At 59.4% G+C, this 15,563-nt stretch overlaps 1 protein-coding gene across 1 annotated transcript; it reads right to left on the bottom strand.

Moving 5' to 3' along the window:
* Window positions 1-12,734: 12,734 nt before the first annotated feature.
* LOC103631598 (receptor like protein 29) lies at window positions 12,735-14,673 on the bottom strand. The gene has a single exon (XM_020539226.3). It carries the CDS (start codon window positions 14,370-14,372, stop codon window positions 12,966-12,968), a length of 1,407 nt encoding a protein of 468 aa, XP_020394815.1. The 5' UTR covers window positions 14,373-14,673; the 3' UTR covers window positions 12,735-12,965.
* Window positions 14,674-15,563: the final 890 nt, after the last annotated feature.

The following is a 15,563-nucleotide window of genomic DNA, read 5'->3' as shown; positions in this document are numbered from 1 at the left end:
CATTCAGGCCTTTTAAGAATGAAATAGGGTTTCTCACCAGGCCACTTACTCCCTTTCCAGATGATGAGGAAGACCCTGGCTATGAGGGTGGAGCCGCTCCTAATGTTGAGGGCCAGCAGATGCCTCCTCCTCCACCTCCTCCTCAGCCTCAGCACTATTGGGAGCCTACTCCAGGATACTTTGATCCTTATTTTCACAATCTGCAGCAAGGGCTTGAGACTCACATTGATACTCGCTTTGAGGGCCTGATGACACATGTGGATCACCGCCTCGATGACATGCAGTCTCGATTTGACAGTAACTGGGATGCACTCAACTCTGAATTTTCTGATTTTCGCGATCAAATTCACACAAATGTCACTGATCCCATCATGTCCAGGCTGAATAATATGCAACAGAGTTTTCAAGATAACATGGGTGCTCTCTCCAGTCAATTTGACAATCTTTCTACAAATGACAACATGCATGATATAAGTCAGAGGCAGCAGCAGCTCCAGCAGGATTTTAGCCAGTTCTCCTCCCTGTTTGACACCTTCAGCACTCATTATTACAACATGCATCCTCCGCCGAGTGATCAGTGAGGCCTCTCCTTTGAAGAGCTCACGGGGAACCACCACCAAGCCAATGATTGATGCCAAAGGGGGAGAGAAGTGATGAGAAGTTGTCAGGCGTCTCCTTCAGGGGGAGTTGGTGGTTCTATGGAGTTGGTGGTTCTATGTGGACATCAAGACCATGCATATGCATTTTACCTTTTCATGCCGCTTTAGATGCATTTGGAACTTGGTTTGATCGATTAACTCTATGTCGTATGTCTGTGGACTATTATCTGTAATATTCTGTGGGATGAACTATGTTTTAGTTCAAATTACTCTGTGTGTGGTTAATCGAGATGTGATTATAATTGATGCGCTCACTCTACGGATCATCTCTTGTATGCCTCGATAACCATAATTGTAGGAAAGTCTCCATCAAGCTCCAATATATTATGTGTGTTATATCCTCAACTTCAAATAATCCTGCACACACTTAGGGGGAGCCTTTCTTGCATACTGAGTTTTTATTGGGATTTATCTATCTCTTGGACAGAACTTCAAATCAAGATAAGTCCTATGAAACTCATCTCCAAGATCTATCTTATACCTTAGGTATGAGAGAGATTTGGAGAAACTAAACTTCTCTTTAATATACTATGTGGTGTTGTCATCAATTACCAAAAAGGGGGAGATTGTGAATCATCTAGGCCCCTTTGGTAATATTTTGGTAATTAATGACAACTACTTGTGGACTAACGATTCTTGGAGAAATAAGAATGCAGGGTTGGACCACATAGAACAGGAAATGTTGAAGAGTCATACGCATTGGTTGTGGATCAGATGAAGGCAAAGGTATAATATAGGTTTTACTTTTGCCGGTCTTGAGGAGTTTAGAGAAGATACCTGACCGGATTAGTAGGCTAGATATCCGTACTATTAAGAGGGGTCAATGACTTAGATCTGTGTAAAACTTAGTGCCTCATAGAGCATCAAGTAGTTGCATTTGCATGAGGACTAACAGCGCTTCTCATTTCGTGAGTTAAAAGTTCATTCAAAAGCATGTTTGAAATCTGAGAAGTCTTGGTCGCGCGGACTGTCCGGCCCTTGGGGGCGGACCGTCCGCGATCCTCCAGAGGGTCCGAAGTCTGACCATTTGTGTTGACACTGTGTTCTATTGCACTGCGGACCGTCCGGGCCTTAGGGCCGGACCGTCCGCAGTCCTGACCAGAGGAAGGTGGCTTCGGGTCAGTCCCTGAATTATAGGCGGACGGTCCGCATGTGTCTAACTCGTTTTTGGACAGGGACTGTGTGTTTTTATAGATTTGTACTACGGACGGTCCAGGGGACCAGTCCGGACAGTACTGTCTCAGGTCGCGGACGGTCCGGGATTTATAGCCGGACGGTCCGCGTGTGTTAACTCCGTTTGATCCGAGGCGCGGGTGTTTGAATTTGCCAGGTCGCGGACGGTCCGGCCTTGAAGGGCGGACTGTCCGGACCCACCTTTTGAGTCAGCTCTGACATGTTTCAACGGTCATTATAGCCGTTATGATGTACGGCGGACCGTCCGGCCCTAGGGCGCGGACGGTCCGCGTGTGCGCAGAACTGCCCCCTTTTGCACATAACGGTTGGTTTTAGATGGGGGACTATAAATAGAAGGGTAGCTCGTGTGAGAGACCTCTCTTGGCCATTCCTTGCACACATTGAGCTCATTTGTGATCCTCCAACTCACTCTCTCACACTCTTTGCTTGAGATTGCATTCTAGTGAGAGATTGAGGGTTCCTAGTGCATTTGCATCATTTGGTGATTCTTGAGGCACTAGGTGGTACACCGAGCAAGTGTCATTGGCTTGTTACTCTTGGAGGTTGCCGCCTCCTAGACGGCTCGGGTGATTGTCTCCGTCGAGCTCTCCAAGAAGATTGTGGAGAAGCCGCGGTGTTGATTGTGAGGGGTTCGCGCCTACCTCGCCGAAGCGGCAAAGGTGACATTAGTGGAATCGAGGTATTGAGTGATTTCTTGTCCACTTGGCTCAAAGATCAAGTCGTGTCTTGATAGAGGAGCAAGTGAGAGCTTGAAGTCCACCTCAACGTGGATTAGGGGTGATCGGCAAATCACCGATACCACGGGATAAATTTCGGTGTCTATTCCTTCTAGCATTACTTATTGCCTTGCAATTGATTAGTGTTTTGCTTATTGTTCTTCAAGTATTCAATCTCCGTAGTTGTCTTTCATACATAGTTTACTTATTGACACTAGTAAATTTATTCCTCTTGTCGTATTGATTAAATTTACTTAGTATTGTTGTTTTTAGTCAAAACCGTCTATTCACCCCCCCTCTAGCCGGTGTCCTAGATCCTACAACGTGGCCGAGCCAACGGCTAGAAGGGGGCACCGGACTGTCCGGTGTGCACCGGACATGTCCGGTGCGCCAACGGCTCTCAGGCTGCCAACGGTCGACTGCGCCATTTTTGGAAGAAAATCGGGCACCGAACAGTGTCCGGTGTGCACCGGACTGTCCGGTGCGCCAGTCGACACAAGGCAATATCAGCCTTCCTAGATTTGTCGGGGACCATAATTAGGGGTACCCTCAAGACGCCTAATTCTCAGCTGGTAACCCCCATCAGCATAAAGCTGCAAAGGCCTGATGGGTACGATTAAGTCAGGGATCGGTCCACACGAGTGACTCGATCACGCTTCACCCGAGCCTAGCCTCGGCCAAGGGCAGCCGACCTCGAGAGACTTCCGTCTCGCCCGAGGCCCCCCTTTTTACGGCGAACACATCACCGGCTCGCCCGAGACCTTGGCTTCGCTCAGAAGCAACCCTGACTAAATCGCCACACCGACTGACCAAGTTGCAGGAGCATTTAACGCAAAGGTGGCCTGACACCTTTATCCTGACGCGCGCCCCCCCCCGGCAGAGCCGAAGTGACCGCCGTCACTCCACCGCTCCACTGACCAGTCTGACAGAAGGACAGCGCCGCCTGCGCCACTCCGACTGCAGTGCCACTTGACAGAGTAAGTCTGACAGGCAGTCGGGCCCTGCCAAAGGCGCCATGGGAAACTCCGCTCCGCCCGACCCCAGGGCTCGGACTCGGGCTAAGACCTGGAAGACGGCGAACTCCGCTCCGCCCGACCCCAGGGCTCGGACTCGGGCTAAGACCCGGAAGACGGCGAACTCCGCTCCGCCCGACCCTAGGGCTCGGACTCGGGCTAAGACCTGGAAGACGGCGAACTCCGCTCCGCCCGACCCCAGGGCTCGGACTCGGGCTAAGACCCGGAAGACGGCGAACTCCGCTCCGCCCGACCCCAGGGCTCGGACTCGGGCTAAGACCCGGAAGACGGCGAACTCCGCTCCGCCCGACCCCAGGGCTCGGACTCGGGCTAAGACCCGGAAGACGGCGAATCTCCGCCTCGCCCGACCCCAGGGCTCGGACTCCGCCCTAGCCTCGGCCAAACGATCTCCGCCTCGCCCGACCCGGGGGCTCGGGCTCGGCCTCGGCAACGGAAGGCAGACTCGACCTCGACTTCGGAGGAGCCCCCATGTCGCCCTGCCTAGGGCACAGGTCCGCCACGTCAACAGGAAGCGCCATCACCAACCTACCCCGAGCCGACTTGGGACACGAAGGACAAGACCGGCGTCCCATCTGGCCAGCTCCGCCGGATGGGCAATGATGGCGCCCCCCAAGCTCTGTGACGACGGCGGCTCTTAGCTCTCTTACGGCAGCAGAGCGACGTCAGCAAGGACTCGACCGCTCCAACAGCTGTCCCTCCGCCAGGCTCCGTCGCTCCTTCGACAGCCACGACATCACGCCAGCAAGGTGCCAAGACCTCTCCGGCTGCCACATTGGCATGTACCCAGGGCACTAGCTCTCTCTCTCTCCGCTAGACACGTAGCACTCTGCTACCCCCCGTTGTACACCTGGATCCTCTCCTTACGACTATAAAAGGAAGGACCAGGGCCTTCTTAGAGAAGGTTGGCCGCGCGGGACCGAGGACGGGACAGGCGCTCTCTTGGGGCCGCTCGCTTCCCTCACTCGCGTGGACGCTTGTAACCCCCCTACTGCAAGCGCACCTGACCTGGGCGCGGGACGAACACGAAGGCCGCGGGACTTCCACCTCTCTCACGCTCGACTCCGGCCACCTCGCCTCTCCCCCCTTCGCGCTCGCCCACGCGCTCGACCCATCTGGGCTGGGGCACGCAGCACACTCACTCGTCGGCTTAGGGACCCCCCTGTCTCGAAACGCCGACAGTTGGCGCGCCAGGTAGGGGCCTGCTGCGTGCTGACGAACAGCTCCCCGTCAAGCTCCAGATGGGCAGTCTCCAGCAACCTCTCCGGCCCGGGGCGGTGCTTCGCTTCGGGACTCTTGAGTTCATGTCCTTCGACGGCAGCTACGACATGATACTTCTTCCACCGCCGCGCGACGACGACAATGGCGGCCGACAGCCCGCCCGCCGGCGGCGGAATCGACGACATCTTCCCCGCGTGGTGGAAGAGCTACATTCGAGCTCGCTCCGTTCTCTCCCCCGCCAACGGAGGAGGAGGCGGGGCCGTCAAGGCCAGGCGGGAGGCCACGCTTCGTTGGCCGTCGAGCGAATCGACGCCCCCGACGCCCCGACGGAAGGCACGCCGGACGTCGACCTCGCGTTCAAGACGGAGGCAAGCGCCGTCCCCCCGCGACACGCCGACCCCGAACAAGAAGACGACGCCAGCGCGCTCGCGGAAAGCCTGCAGGACGTCGCCCTCGTACCTGAGATGACGGTGCAACCAGTCCCCGATGTGACTACGTCGCTCCTCGTCGACCAAAAGGTACCAACTAACTCCCATCTTGCGTCATTTCGACTCGGCCTCAACCCGCCAAACGATCTCGTTTTGGCGGGCGCTCTCATTGAGGCGAGTGCAACCCCACTGGGGTTTCGTATGCGGTCGCCTTGGGACCGGCTGACGGACGTCTCGACCTACGGGCCCTCTGGGTCCGAGGAAGATGACGATCCCAGCATCTGTTGGGATTTCTCCGGACTTGGCAACCCCAGTGCCGTGCGGGACTTCATGACCGCATGTGACTACTGCCTCTCCGACTGTTCCGACGGAAGCCGCAGCCTTGGCGACGAGAGCTGCGGCCCAAGCCACGAATGTTTCCACATCGAGCTGGGGGATCCCTCCGAAGGCAACCATCTCGGCATGCCGGAGGACGGTGATCTTCCTAGGCCGGTGCCTCGCGCCGACACCCCACGGGAGCTAGCTGTGGTCCCCGCTCCGGCGGGGGGTTACGACCCACAACTCGAGCAAGTCCGCGAGGCGCAGGTCAGGCTCGACGAGGGAACAGGAGCGCTTGAGCCGATCCGTCGGGACGTCGGACAGGCATGGGCGGGCCAACCCTTGGCCGGAGAAATACGTCACCTGCCCCAAGGTCTCCAGCACCGCGTCGCCAACGATGTCAGGGTCAGGCCGCCACCCGCATCCAGCGGGGTTGGTCAGAACCTGGCAGCCGCAGCGATGCTCCTCCGCGCGATGCCGGAGCCATCAACCACCGAGGGTCGGCGAATCCAGGGAGAGCTCAAGAATCTCCTGGAAGGCGCTGCGGCCCGACGGGCCGAGAGCACTGCCTCCCGAAGGCAAGGATACCCCTCGGAACCTCACGCCGCGACTTCCCGATTCATGCGGGAAGCCTCGGTCTACACCGGGCGCACGCGCAACACCGCGCCTGCGGCCCCGGGCCACCTCGGCAACGAGCACCATCGACGCGACCGTCGGGCTCACCTCGACGAAAGGGTGCGCCGAGGCTACCACCCCAGGCGTGGGGGGCGCTACGACAGCGGGGAGGATCGGAGTCCCTCGCCCGAACCACCCGGTCCGCAGGCCTTCAGTCGGGCCATCCGACGGGCGCCATTCCCGACCCGGTTCCGACCCCCGACTACTATCACGAAGTACTCGGGGGAAACGAGACCGGAACTGTGGCTCGCGGACTACCGCCTTGCCTGCCAACTGGGTGGGACGGACGACGACAACCTCATCATCCGTAACCTCCCCCTGTTCCTCTCCGACACTGCCCGCGCCTGGTTGGAGCACCTGCCTCCTGGGCAGATCTCCAACTGGGACGACTTGGTCCAGGCCTTCGCTGGCAATTTCCAGGGCACATACGTGCGCCCCAGGAATTCCTGGGACCTTCGAAGCTGCCGGCAACAGCCGGGGGAGTCGCTCCGGGACTACATCCGGCGATTCTCGAAGCAGCGCACCGAGCTGCCCAACATCACCGACTCGGATGTCATCAGCGCGTTCCTCGCCGGCACCACTTGCCGCGACCTGGTGAGCAAGCTGGGTCGCGAGACCCCCACCAGGGCGAGCGAGCTGATGGACATCGCCACCAAGTTCGCCTCTGGCCAGGAGGCGGTCGAGGCTATCTTCCGAAAGGACAAGCAGCCCCAGGGCCGCCCATCGGAAGAGGCTCCCGAGGCGTCTGCTCCGCGCGGCGCCAAGAAGAAAGGCAAGAAGAAGTCGCAATCGAAACGCGACGCTGCTGACGCGGACCTTGTCGCCGCCGCCGAGTACAAGAACCCTCGGAAGCCCCCCGGAGGTGCAAACCTCTTCGACAAGATGCTCAAGGAGCCGTGCCCTTACCATCAGGGGCCCGTCAAGCACACCCTCGAGGAGTGCGTTATGCTTCAGCGTCACTTCCACAGGGCCGGGCCGCCCGCCGAGGGTGGCAGGACCCGCGACGACGACAAGAACGAAGATCACCAAGCAGGAGAGTTCCCCGAGGTCCGCGACTGCTTCATGATCTATGGAGGGCATGCGGCGAATGCCTCGGCTCGGCATCGCAAGCAAGAGCGCCGGGAGGTCTGCTCGGTGAAGGTGGCGGCGCCAGTCTACCTAGACTAGTCCGACAAGCCCATCACCTTCGACCAGGCCGACCACCCCGACCATGTGCCGAGCCCGGGGAAATACCCGCTCGTCATCGACCCCGTTGTCGGCAATGTCAGGCTCACCAAGGTCCTGATGGATGGGGGCAGCTGCCTCAACATCATCTACGCCGAGACCCTCAAGCTCCTGCGCGTCGATCTATCCTCCGTCCGAGCAGGCGCTGCGCCCTTCCACGGGATCATCCCTGGGAAGCGCGTCCAGCCCCTCGGGCGACTCGACCTCCCTGTCTGCTTCGGGACGCCCTCCAACTTCCGAAGGGAGACCCTGACGTTCGAGGTGGTCGGGTTCCGAGGAACCTACCACGCCGTACTAGGGAGGCCATGCTGCGCGAAGTTCATGGCCGTCCCCAAGGCCCCCCCTGCGACTCGGGGGCTGGGTCCCGCATGTCATGCAAACCGGCTCAGGGCAGAAGAAGCCAAACCGCCGCGCGTGGTGCGCACGACCGCCCAGCGGTTACAAGCGACCCCCACTTTTGCCCAGACCAATGGGCGGAAGGGGCGGGCAGCCATGCAGGCGGCATGCAACCGCGCCAGGTGGATGCGCTTCTCCGACTTCTGACACGCCAGCTTGGAAGCCCAGACCCACGCGTCAAGCAATCGGCGCGCCAGTTGGTGCATGCAAGCAACCGCACCGCCACTCGTGCCACCGTCGCGCCTCTCCGGTTGCGGAGCCTATGCCGCGACTCGAGGCGACCCAGCGGCGCCAGCCTGGCGCGTCGGTCAAAGCGACCGAAAGTGGGCCGGCAGTAATGGCGGTGGCAGGCGGGCGGGCGCAGCAGTCACGTCGTCAGCCAGGCTCACGTCTCATCCTGGGACAACAAGAGAGCCTCCTCTCACGGCGTGAAGACGGTGCACCCGTGACCCGTTCCTCGAACGGATCGCGCACGCGCAACGGCCGCCCCGCCAACTACACGCCCCGTCGCATTAACTCCGCGGCGGGACACGCGGCGCCTCTGGCGGGAGAAGCGCGCGACGCTTCGCCTTCGCCGTAATAACCGCGTCAAAAAGAGGTACGCCACGTCGTTCAATTTCGTATCCTTTTCCTTTTTCCTCTTTCTCTATCTCTTGCAACAGGGACCGGGAAAGGGGGATACCCCGAAAGGGACCCTTCTCCGTGAAGGAACCGGGCTCCGAGCCCCCCTACTGATCAGGGGTTCGAAGACTGGCCCTCCGAAGGGTTCAACAGTCGCCTCAGATCGTGTGGGCCCGACACCCACTACTGGTCAGGGGTTCGAAGGCCAGCCCCCCGAAGGGTTCCATGGCCGCCTCAGGCTACTCGGGCTCCGCGCCCATTACTGATCAGGGGTTCGAAGGCTGGCCCCCGAAGGGTTCACAGTCGCCTCAGACACCGAGCGAGGGATGACCAGGGGTACGTTCGATACATAACCGAGGCTCGGGCTGCGCTCCCGAGGTACCCTAGGACATTTCCGAGACCAGCGGGAACGATCTTGTAACGGAATCCCATCGGAGGGAGGCATCGAGCCCTCGGACCCCGTCGCCAGGGGACCGGGTCCGGCAAATCACCCGCAGGTACTCTTGGGCGTGCCTCTGGGCCCCTAGCCGACCCCCAACGAACGGGGCACGGACGTCCACTCGGATTACCCGCTTGCAGCTCACCAGAGACACCATGTTCGGTGCCCATCGAGGGTAACATGGCGCACTCCCCCCTCCTCCTTGCGGAAAGGCGACGTAGGGGCGTATGTAAAAAGCCGAGTCTGTCCCTGATCGTCCTCTCGCCCTGTGCAGAGGCTCGGGGGCTGCTCTCGCAAAAACCGGCTCCGGCCGAACCGTTGACAGCGTCAACATACCAGCCCGAGAGCTTGGGCCCCGACCGTGCACCCGGGCTACGGCCAGTTCGCATGAGGGAACGACCAGACCAGCCGAAGCATTACGCAAGGTATTAAGACCTCGAAGGAGTGTAACCACTCCTCCGAGGCCTCGGGGGCTACACCCGGCGGGTGCGCTCACGCGCACCCACCGGAACGAAATGCAACCGAGAAAGGCTGGTCCCCTTGCAAAAAAGTGCGACGAAAGCCTCCAAGCGAGTGCTAACACTCCCTTCGAGGCTCGGGGGCTACTGTCGGGGACCATAATTAGGGGTACCCTCAAGACGCCTAATTCTCAGCTGGTAACCCCCATCAGCATAAAGCTGCAAAGGCCTGATGGGTACGATTAAGTCAGGGATCGGTCCACACGAGTGACTCGATCACGCTTCACCCGAGCCTAGCCTCGGCCAAGGGCAGCCGACCTCGAGAGACTTCCGTCTCGCCCGAGGCCCCCCTTTTTACGGCGGACACATCACCGGCTCGCCCGAGACCTTGGCTTCGCTCAGAAGCAACCCTGACTAAATCGCCACACCGACTGACCAAGTTGCAGGAGCATTTAACGCAAAGGTGGCCTGACACCTTTATCCTGACGCCCCCCCCGGCAGAGCCGAAGTGACCGCCGTCACTCCACCGCTCCACTGACCAGTCTGACAGAAGGACAGCGCCGCCTGCGCCACTCCGACTGCAGTGCCACTTGACAGAGTAAGTCTGACAGGCAGTCGGGCCCTGCCAAAGGGGCCATGGGAAACTCCGCTCCGCCCGACCCCAGGGCTCGGACTCGGGCTAAGACCCGGAAGACGGCGAACTCCGCTCCGCCCGACCCCAGGGCTCGGACTCGGGCTAAGACCCGGAAGACGGCGAACTCCGCTCCGCCCGACCCCAGGGCTCGGACTCGGGCTAAGACCCGGAAGACGGCGAACTCCGCTCCGCCCGACCCCAAGGCTCGGACTCGGGCTAAGACCCGGAAGACGGCGAACTCCGCTCCGCCCGACCCCAGGGCTCGGACTCGGGCTAAGACCCGGAAGACGGCGAACTCCGCTCCGCCCGACCCCAGGGCTCGGACTCGGGCTAAGACCCGGAAGACGGCGAACTCCGCTCCGCCCGACCCCAGGGCTCGGACTCGGGCTAAGACCCGGAAGACGGCGAACTCCGCTCCGCCCGACCCCAGGGCTCGGACTCGGGCTAAGACCCGGAAGACGGCGAACTCCGCTCCGCCCGACCCCAGGGCTCGGACTCGGGCTAAGACCCGGAAGACGACGAATCTCCGCCTCGCCCGACCCCAGGGCTCGGACTCCGCCCTAGCCTCGGCCAAACGATCTCCGCCTCGCCCGACCCGGGGGCTCGGCCTCGGCAACAGAAGGCAGACTCGACCTCGACTTCGGAGGAGCCCCCACGTCGCCCTGCCTAGGGCACAGGTCCGCCACGTCAACAGGAAGCGCCATCACCAACCTACCCCAAGCCGACTTGGGACACGAAGGACAAGACCGGCGTCCCATCTGGCCAGCTCCGTCGGATGGGCAATGATGGCGCCCCCAAGCTCTGTGACGACGGCGGCTCTTAGCTCTCTTACGGCAGCAGAGCGACGTCAGCAAGGACTCGACCGCTCCAACAGCTGTCCCTCCGCCAGGCTCCGTCGCTCCTCCGACAGCCACGACATCACGCCAGCAAGGTGCCAAGACCTCTCCGGCTGCCACATTGGCATGTACCCAGGGCACTAGCTCTCTCTCTCTCCGCTAGACACGTAGCACTCTGCTACCCCCCGTTGTACACCTGGATCCTCTCCTTACGACTATAAAAGGAAGGACCAGGGCCTTCTTAGAGAAGGTTGGCCGCGCGGGACCGAGGACGGGACAGGCGCTCTCTTGGGGCCGCTCGCTTCCCTCACCCGCGTGGACGCTTGTAACCCCCCTACTGCAAGCGCACCTGACCTGGGCGCGGGACGAACACGAAGGCCGCGGGACTTCCACCTCTCTCACGCTCGACTCCGGCCACCTCGCCTCTCCCCCCTTCACGCTCGCCCACGCGCTCGACCCATCTGGGCTGGGGCACGCAGCACACTCACTCGTCGGCTTAGGGACCCCCCTGTCTCGAAACGCCGACAATTGTGCTAACGATTAACCAAGTTTTGTGGCTTAAGTTTTCAAGTTTAACAGGATCACCTATTCACCCCCCCTCTAGGTGCTCTCACTATGTTTATCCTTATATGTAGACGACATAATTGTGGCAAGCTCAAAGCAAGAAGTTGTTTCAGCACTACTAAAAAATCTACAGGAAGAGTTTGCTCTAAAGGACTTAGGGAATCTTCACTACTTCCTTGGTATAGAGGTAAACAAGACACAAAACGGTATACTGTTGACACAGGAGAAATATGCAACTAATTTACTACGGAGGACAAACACGGCGAACTGTAAACCTGAGAGTACTTCGTTACCCACAAGTGAAAAATTACATCTTCATGAAGGTTCTCTGCTTGGGCCAAATGATGCTACTCAGTATCGAAGTGTGGTTGGGGCCCTGCAGTATTTGACCTTAACAAGACCAGATATTGCATTTCAGTAAACAAAGTGTGCCAATTTCTACATGCTCCAACCACATCTCACTGGACAGCAGTAAAAAGAATTTTGAGATATGTTAAATCTAGTATTAGTCTTGAACTAAGTTTGTGCAAATCTTCCTCCTTTCTAGTGAGCGGATTTTCAAATGCAGACTGGGCAGGATGCCTCGATGACAGGAGATCCACCGAGGTTTTGCTATCTTTCTTGGAAATAATTTAGTGTCATGAATGCAAAGAAGCAAGCTACAATATCCCGATCCAGCACTGAAGCAGAATATAAAGCTCTAACTAATGCCACAGCTGACATCATGTGGATTCAAACTCTCTTGAATGAACTGAAAGTTTCAAGTCCCTCAGTCGAAAACTTTGGATAGACAATATGGGTGCCAAGTATTTATCATTTAATCATGTCTTTCATGCTAGAACAAAACACATTGAGGTGGATTATCATTTTGTCAGGGAGCGTGTCGCCAGGAAACTATTGGACATTGACTATGTTCCCACAGGATATCAAATTGCAGATGGTTTTACCAAAGCTCTTACAGTGAAGAAATTAGAAATCTTCAAATACAATCTCAACTTGAGAAAGTTGTGATTGAGGGGGCGTGTAAAGCAAAGCGCGTGTAATAGATAACGCATAGTTGGTATATCAATCTTATCTCATGCATTTATCTCGTGTAACGAACTCTGCGTAATTATCTGAAACAGACTCATGATTATCAAATATAAACCATGGCAATGGCTGTTATTGCCTATATATAAACATGCAGCACAACGGTCAAGGGGCATCATGGTGTTTTTCAATCTCTTTTCCTCTGATATTCTTACTCCTCTCATCTAGTACTGACCCCGGCCGAGTGACACCTGGAGTACTAATTGGATCCGTATCAATAGAAAGTAAGAAGTATTGGAGTTGATCAAAGTATACCTATGTCAATTCACGTCAACAAATGCGGATTAAGATGAATACCACTATGTTCAAACGAGGCCTTCCCTAGACTTGTTGTCACGAGTCGCAACTACACTTGTCACACCATCAACTGCGCGAATTACAGCAAGAAAACTACGTACAGAGAATTAGAGATGTGGCAAAGAATGCATGCAACGCAATGCACCCACACTAGATGATCAGAGCTCAGAGCAAAAGGCCGCAGCTGCACAGCGCTACCGCGGCGGGCCTGAGCAGCCCGGCCGGCCAGCGACCCCTCGTCACCTCTCTCCTGACCACTCTCCCGACAAGCGAGCTCTCCGCGGCGGCTGAGCTTTCGCAGGCGACGTCGCCGCCGCAGACTCCGACGCCCACGTCCGGCACGACGGCCCGGTCGGTGACGCACAGGCCCGGGTTGCCGCTCAGGTCCAGGTTCCGGCCGAGCTGCCTGAGGAACGCGCTATCGAAAGGGACGACGCCGTCCAGCCCGTTCTTGCTGAGGTTGAGGTGGTACATGCGCTTCAGGCGGCTGAGCCCCGCCGGGATGCGTCCGGTGAGGCTGTTGTTCTCCAGCGACAGCGTGGTGAGGCTGGACAGGAGGCCGAACGTGTCCGGTATGGAGCCCGAGTAGCCGGAGTTGGCGAGGCGGAGCTCCTGCAGCCGCGCGATGTTGCCCAGCTCGGGCGGCAGCGGGACGCCCATCGGGTTGTTCTCCATGATGAGGTACTGCAGGTCGCGGAGGCCGGAGAGGCCGGCGGGGAGGCGGCCGCGCAGGCCGTTGTTGCTGAGCGCCAGGAAGGTGAGCGCCCTGAGGCGGGTGATGGCGGGCGGGACGCCGCCGGTGAGGTTGTTGGAGCTGAGGTCCAGCTTCTGCAGCTGGGCGAGGTCGCCGAGGCGGCTGGGGATGCGGCCCGAGAAGGAGTTGTAGCTGAGGTCGAGGCCGACGAGGCGGCGCAGGCCGCCGAGCCGGCTCGGGATGGGGTCGGTGAGGGAGTTGTAGCTGAGGTCGAGGTGCACGAGGCTGGCGAGCGCGCCGATGCCGTTGGGGACGGCGCCACGGATGAGCGCGTTCTGCGACACGGTGAGCACCTGGAGCGACCGCATGCTGGCCAGCTGCGGCGGCAGCGCGCCGGACAGCGACGGGTTGGCGCGGACGCTGAGCTGCTGCAGGCGCGAGGACGAGAGGTTGGACGCCGGCGGCAGGGCGAAGGCGGCCACGGCGTCGGGGTTCTTGAAGCAGCCGACGAGGAACAGCGCGCGGAGCTCCGGCAGCGCGAACGCGGCGGCCGGGAACGTGGCCGTGTCCTTGCACGTCGGGTTGGGCGGCACCCCGAAGTCGAGGCGCGACACGTGCATCCGCGCCGCGCCGCCGCCTGGGCCGGGCGCGGCCCCGGGCCTGCACTCCAGCCCCGGCCACGGCGAGCCGCAGGGGTCGGCGCCGGCGGCCTCGCGCCAGTCGCGGTCGGAGGAGACGGACTCCATGACGCGGAGCAGCGTCTCCCGCTCGACGGGGTCCATGGCCGCGGCCGCCGCGGCGATCTGCAGGGACAGGAGGATGTACAGGATGGCGGGGGGGAGGGCCCTGGTCCTGGAGGAGGAGGGTGCCGGCGCCATGATGGCGGCGCGCGCTCGCGGGTCTCGACCGCGCGCTGGTGCTGTGCGCTCTGCTGCTCCTGCCGGGTGGTGGTGGTGTGTGGGTGCGGCGATCTCGGGTTTCGCTTTTGGGGGCCGGGCCGTCGAACGGAGCGCGGGACGGCGGTAGCGATGGAGGCAGCGTTTATGTCGAAATGCGGGTGGTGGGGCCCCGCTTCCCTCCTGGCCTACAGCCACAGGGGCATCTGACGTGACGAGACCCGGGGGGGAGGGGCCTACCTGTCCATGCAGCGCAGTGGGGGAACCACTGTGCGTGCGTGCGTGCGCCTGTTGGTATGGCGATTGTCACTATTGCCCGAGGCTAGTAATTGATCCTGCTGCTGCTGATTGGGCTGACGAACAACCACATGCTCTGTTCTTCCAACGGATAATAGTAGTAAAGCCCTTTCCCATCACAAGTCCTGGGTTATTTTTTTATCTGGCTGATTGCAGCAATCCTTGGGATCAATCAAGTAGTGACGACCGTCACCGTCATCCCGAGCCAAAGCCCATCCCAAGCTCCAAACCAGACTGTGAACCGTTCGCGCCCCTCTTGGTACTTGGTAGCAGTATGACGTTGCGATCTCGCCACTGCAGCTTTGCATACTAGTACAGACATGAGCCAATTGGCCGCGACCTCTGCATGTACAATGCGTTCGTACCTTTATAGCTCGTGTGGTCTGTCTTTGACCCTGTGTCGTCTGGCCTCCCTCTGGACACCATCAAGGCACACGACAAGCAACGCCACGCCAGTACAGCGAGGACTGTGGCACCCCGAGTTGTTGACGGCCCAGACACTGGCACCACCGCGCATGGCGTTCGTGGTCGTGGAGCACTCACGCACGCACGCACGCATGTGGATGTGGGGGCAAGGGCAAGGGCCAAGGGCTACGCCTGTGTAGCCTCCGCTAGGGTGCTAGATAGGCGGACGACCTGCCTGTCCTGTCCTGGGCTCCTGGCTACCGGGACCTGGGTACTTGCTCTCTGAATTATTGGACCCGACTACCCGAGCCGAGACCGAGAGGTCTCCTTCTCTCTCTCTCTCTCTCTCTCTGTAGGCGATCCGTGATCGAACGAACGGGTCCAGCCACGGGAACCTTTTGGGATTGGATCCCGACCCAGATTCCCAGTCGCGTGGGTATGCAGTGCTGGCTACTATGCGTCGCTTTGCTT

The sequence above is a fragment of the Zea mays genome, chromosome 6, assembly GCF_902167145.1.
Source record: "Zea mays cultivar B73 chromosome 6, Zm-B73-REFERENCE-NAM-5.0, whole genome shotgun sequence".
NCBI lineage: Eukaryota > Viridiplantae > Streptophyta > Magnoliopsida > Poales > Poaceae > Zea > Zea mays.
This window is presented reverse-complemented; position numbering and strand designations above follow the sequence as displayed.

Excerpts from the sequence above, each read along its gene's own strand:
- LOC103631598 (XM_020539226.3), bottom strand. The coding sequence starts at position 14,372 with ATGGCGCCGGCACCCTCCTCCTCCAGGACCAGGGCCCTCCCCCCCGCC.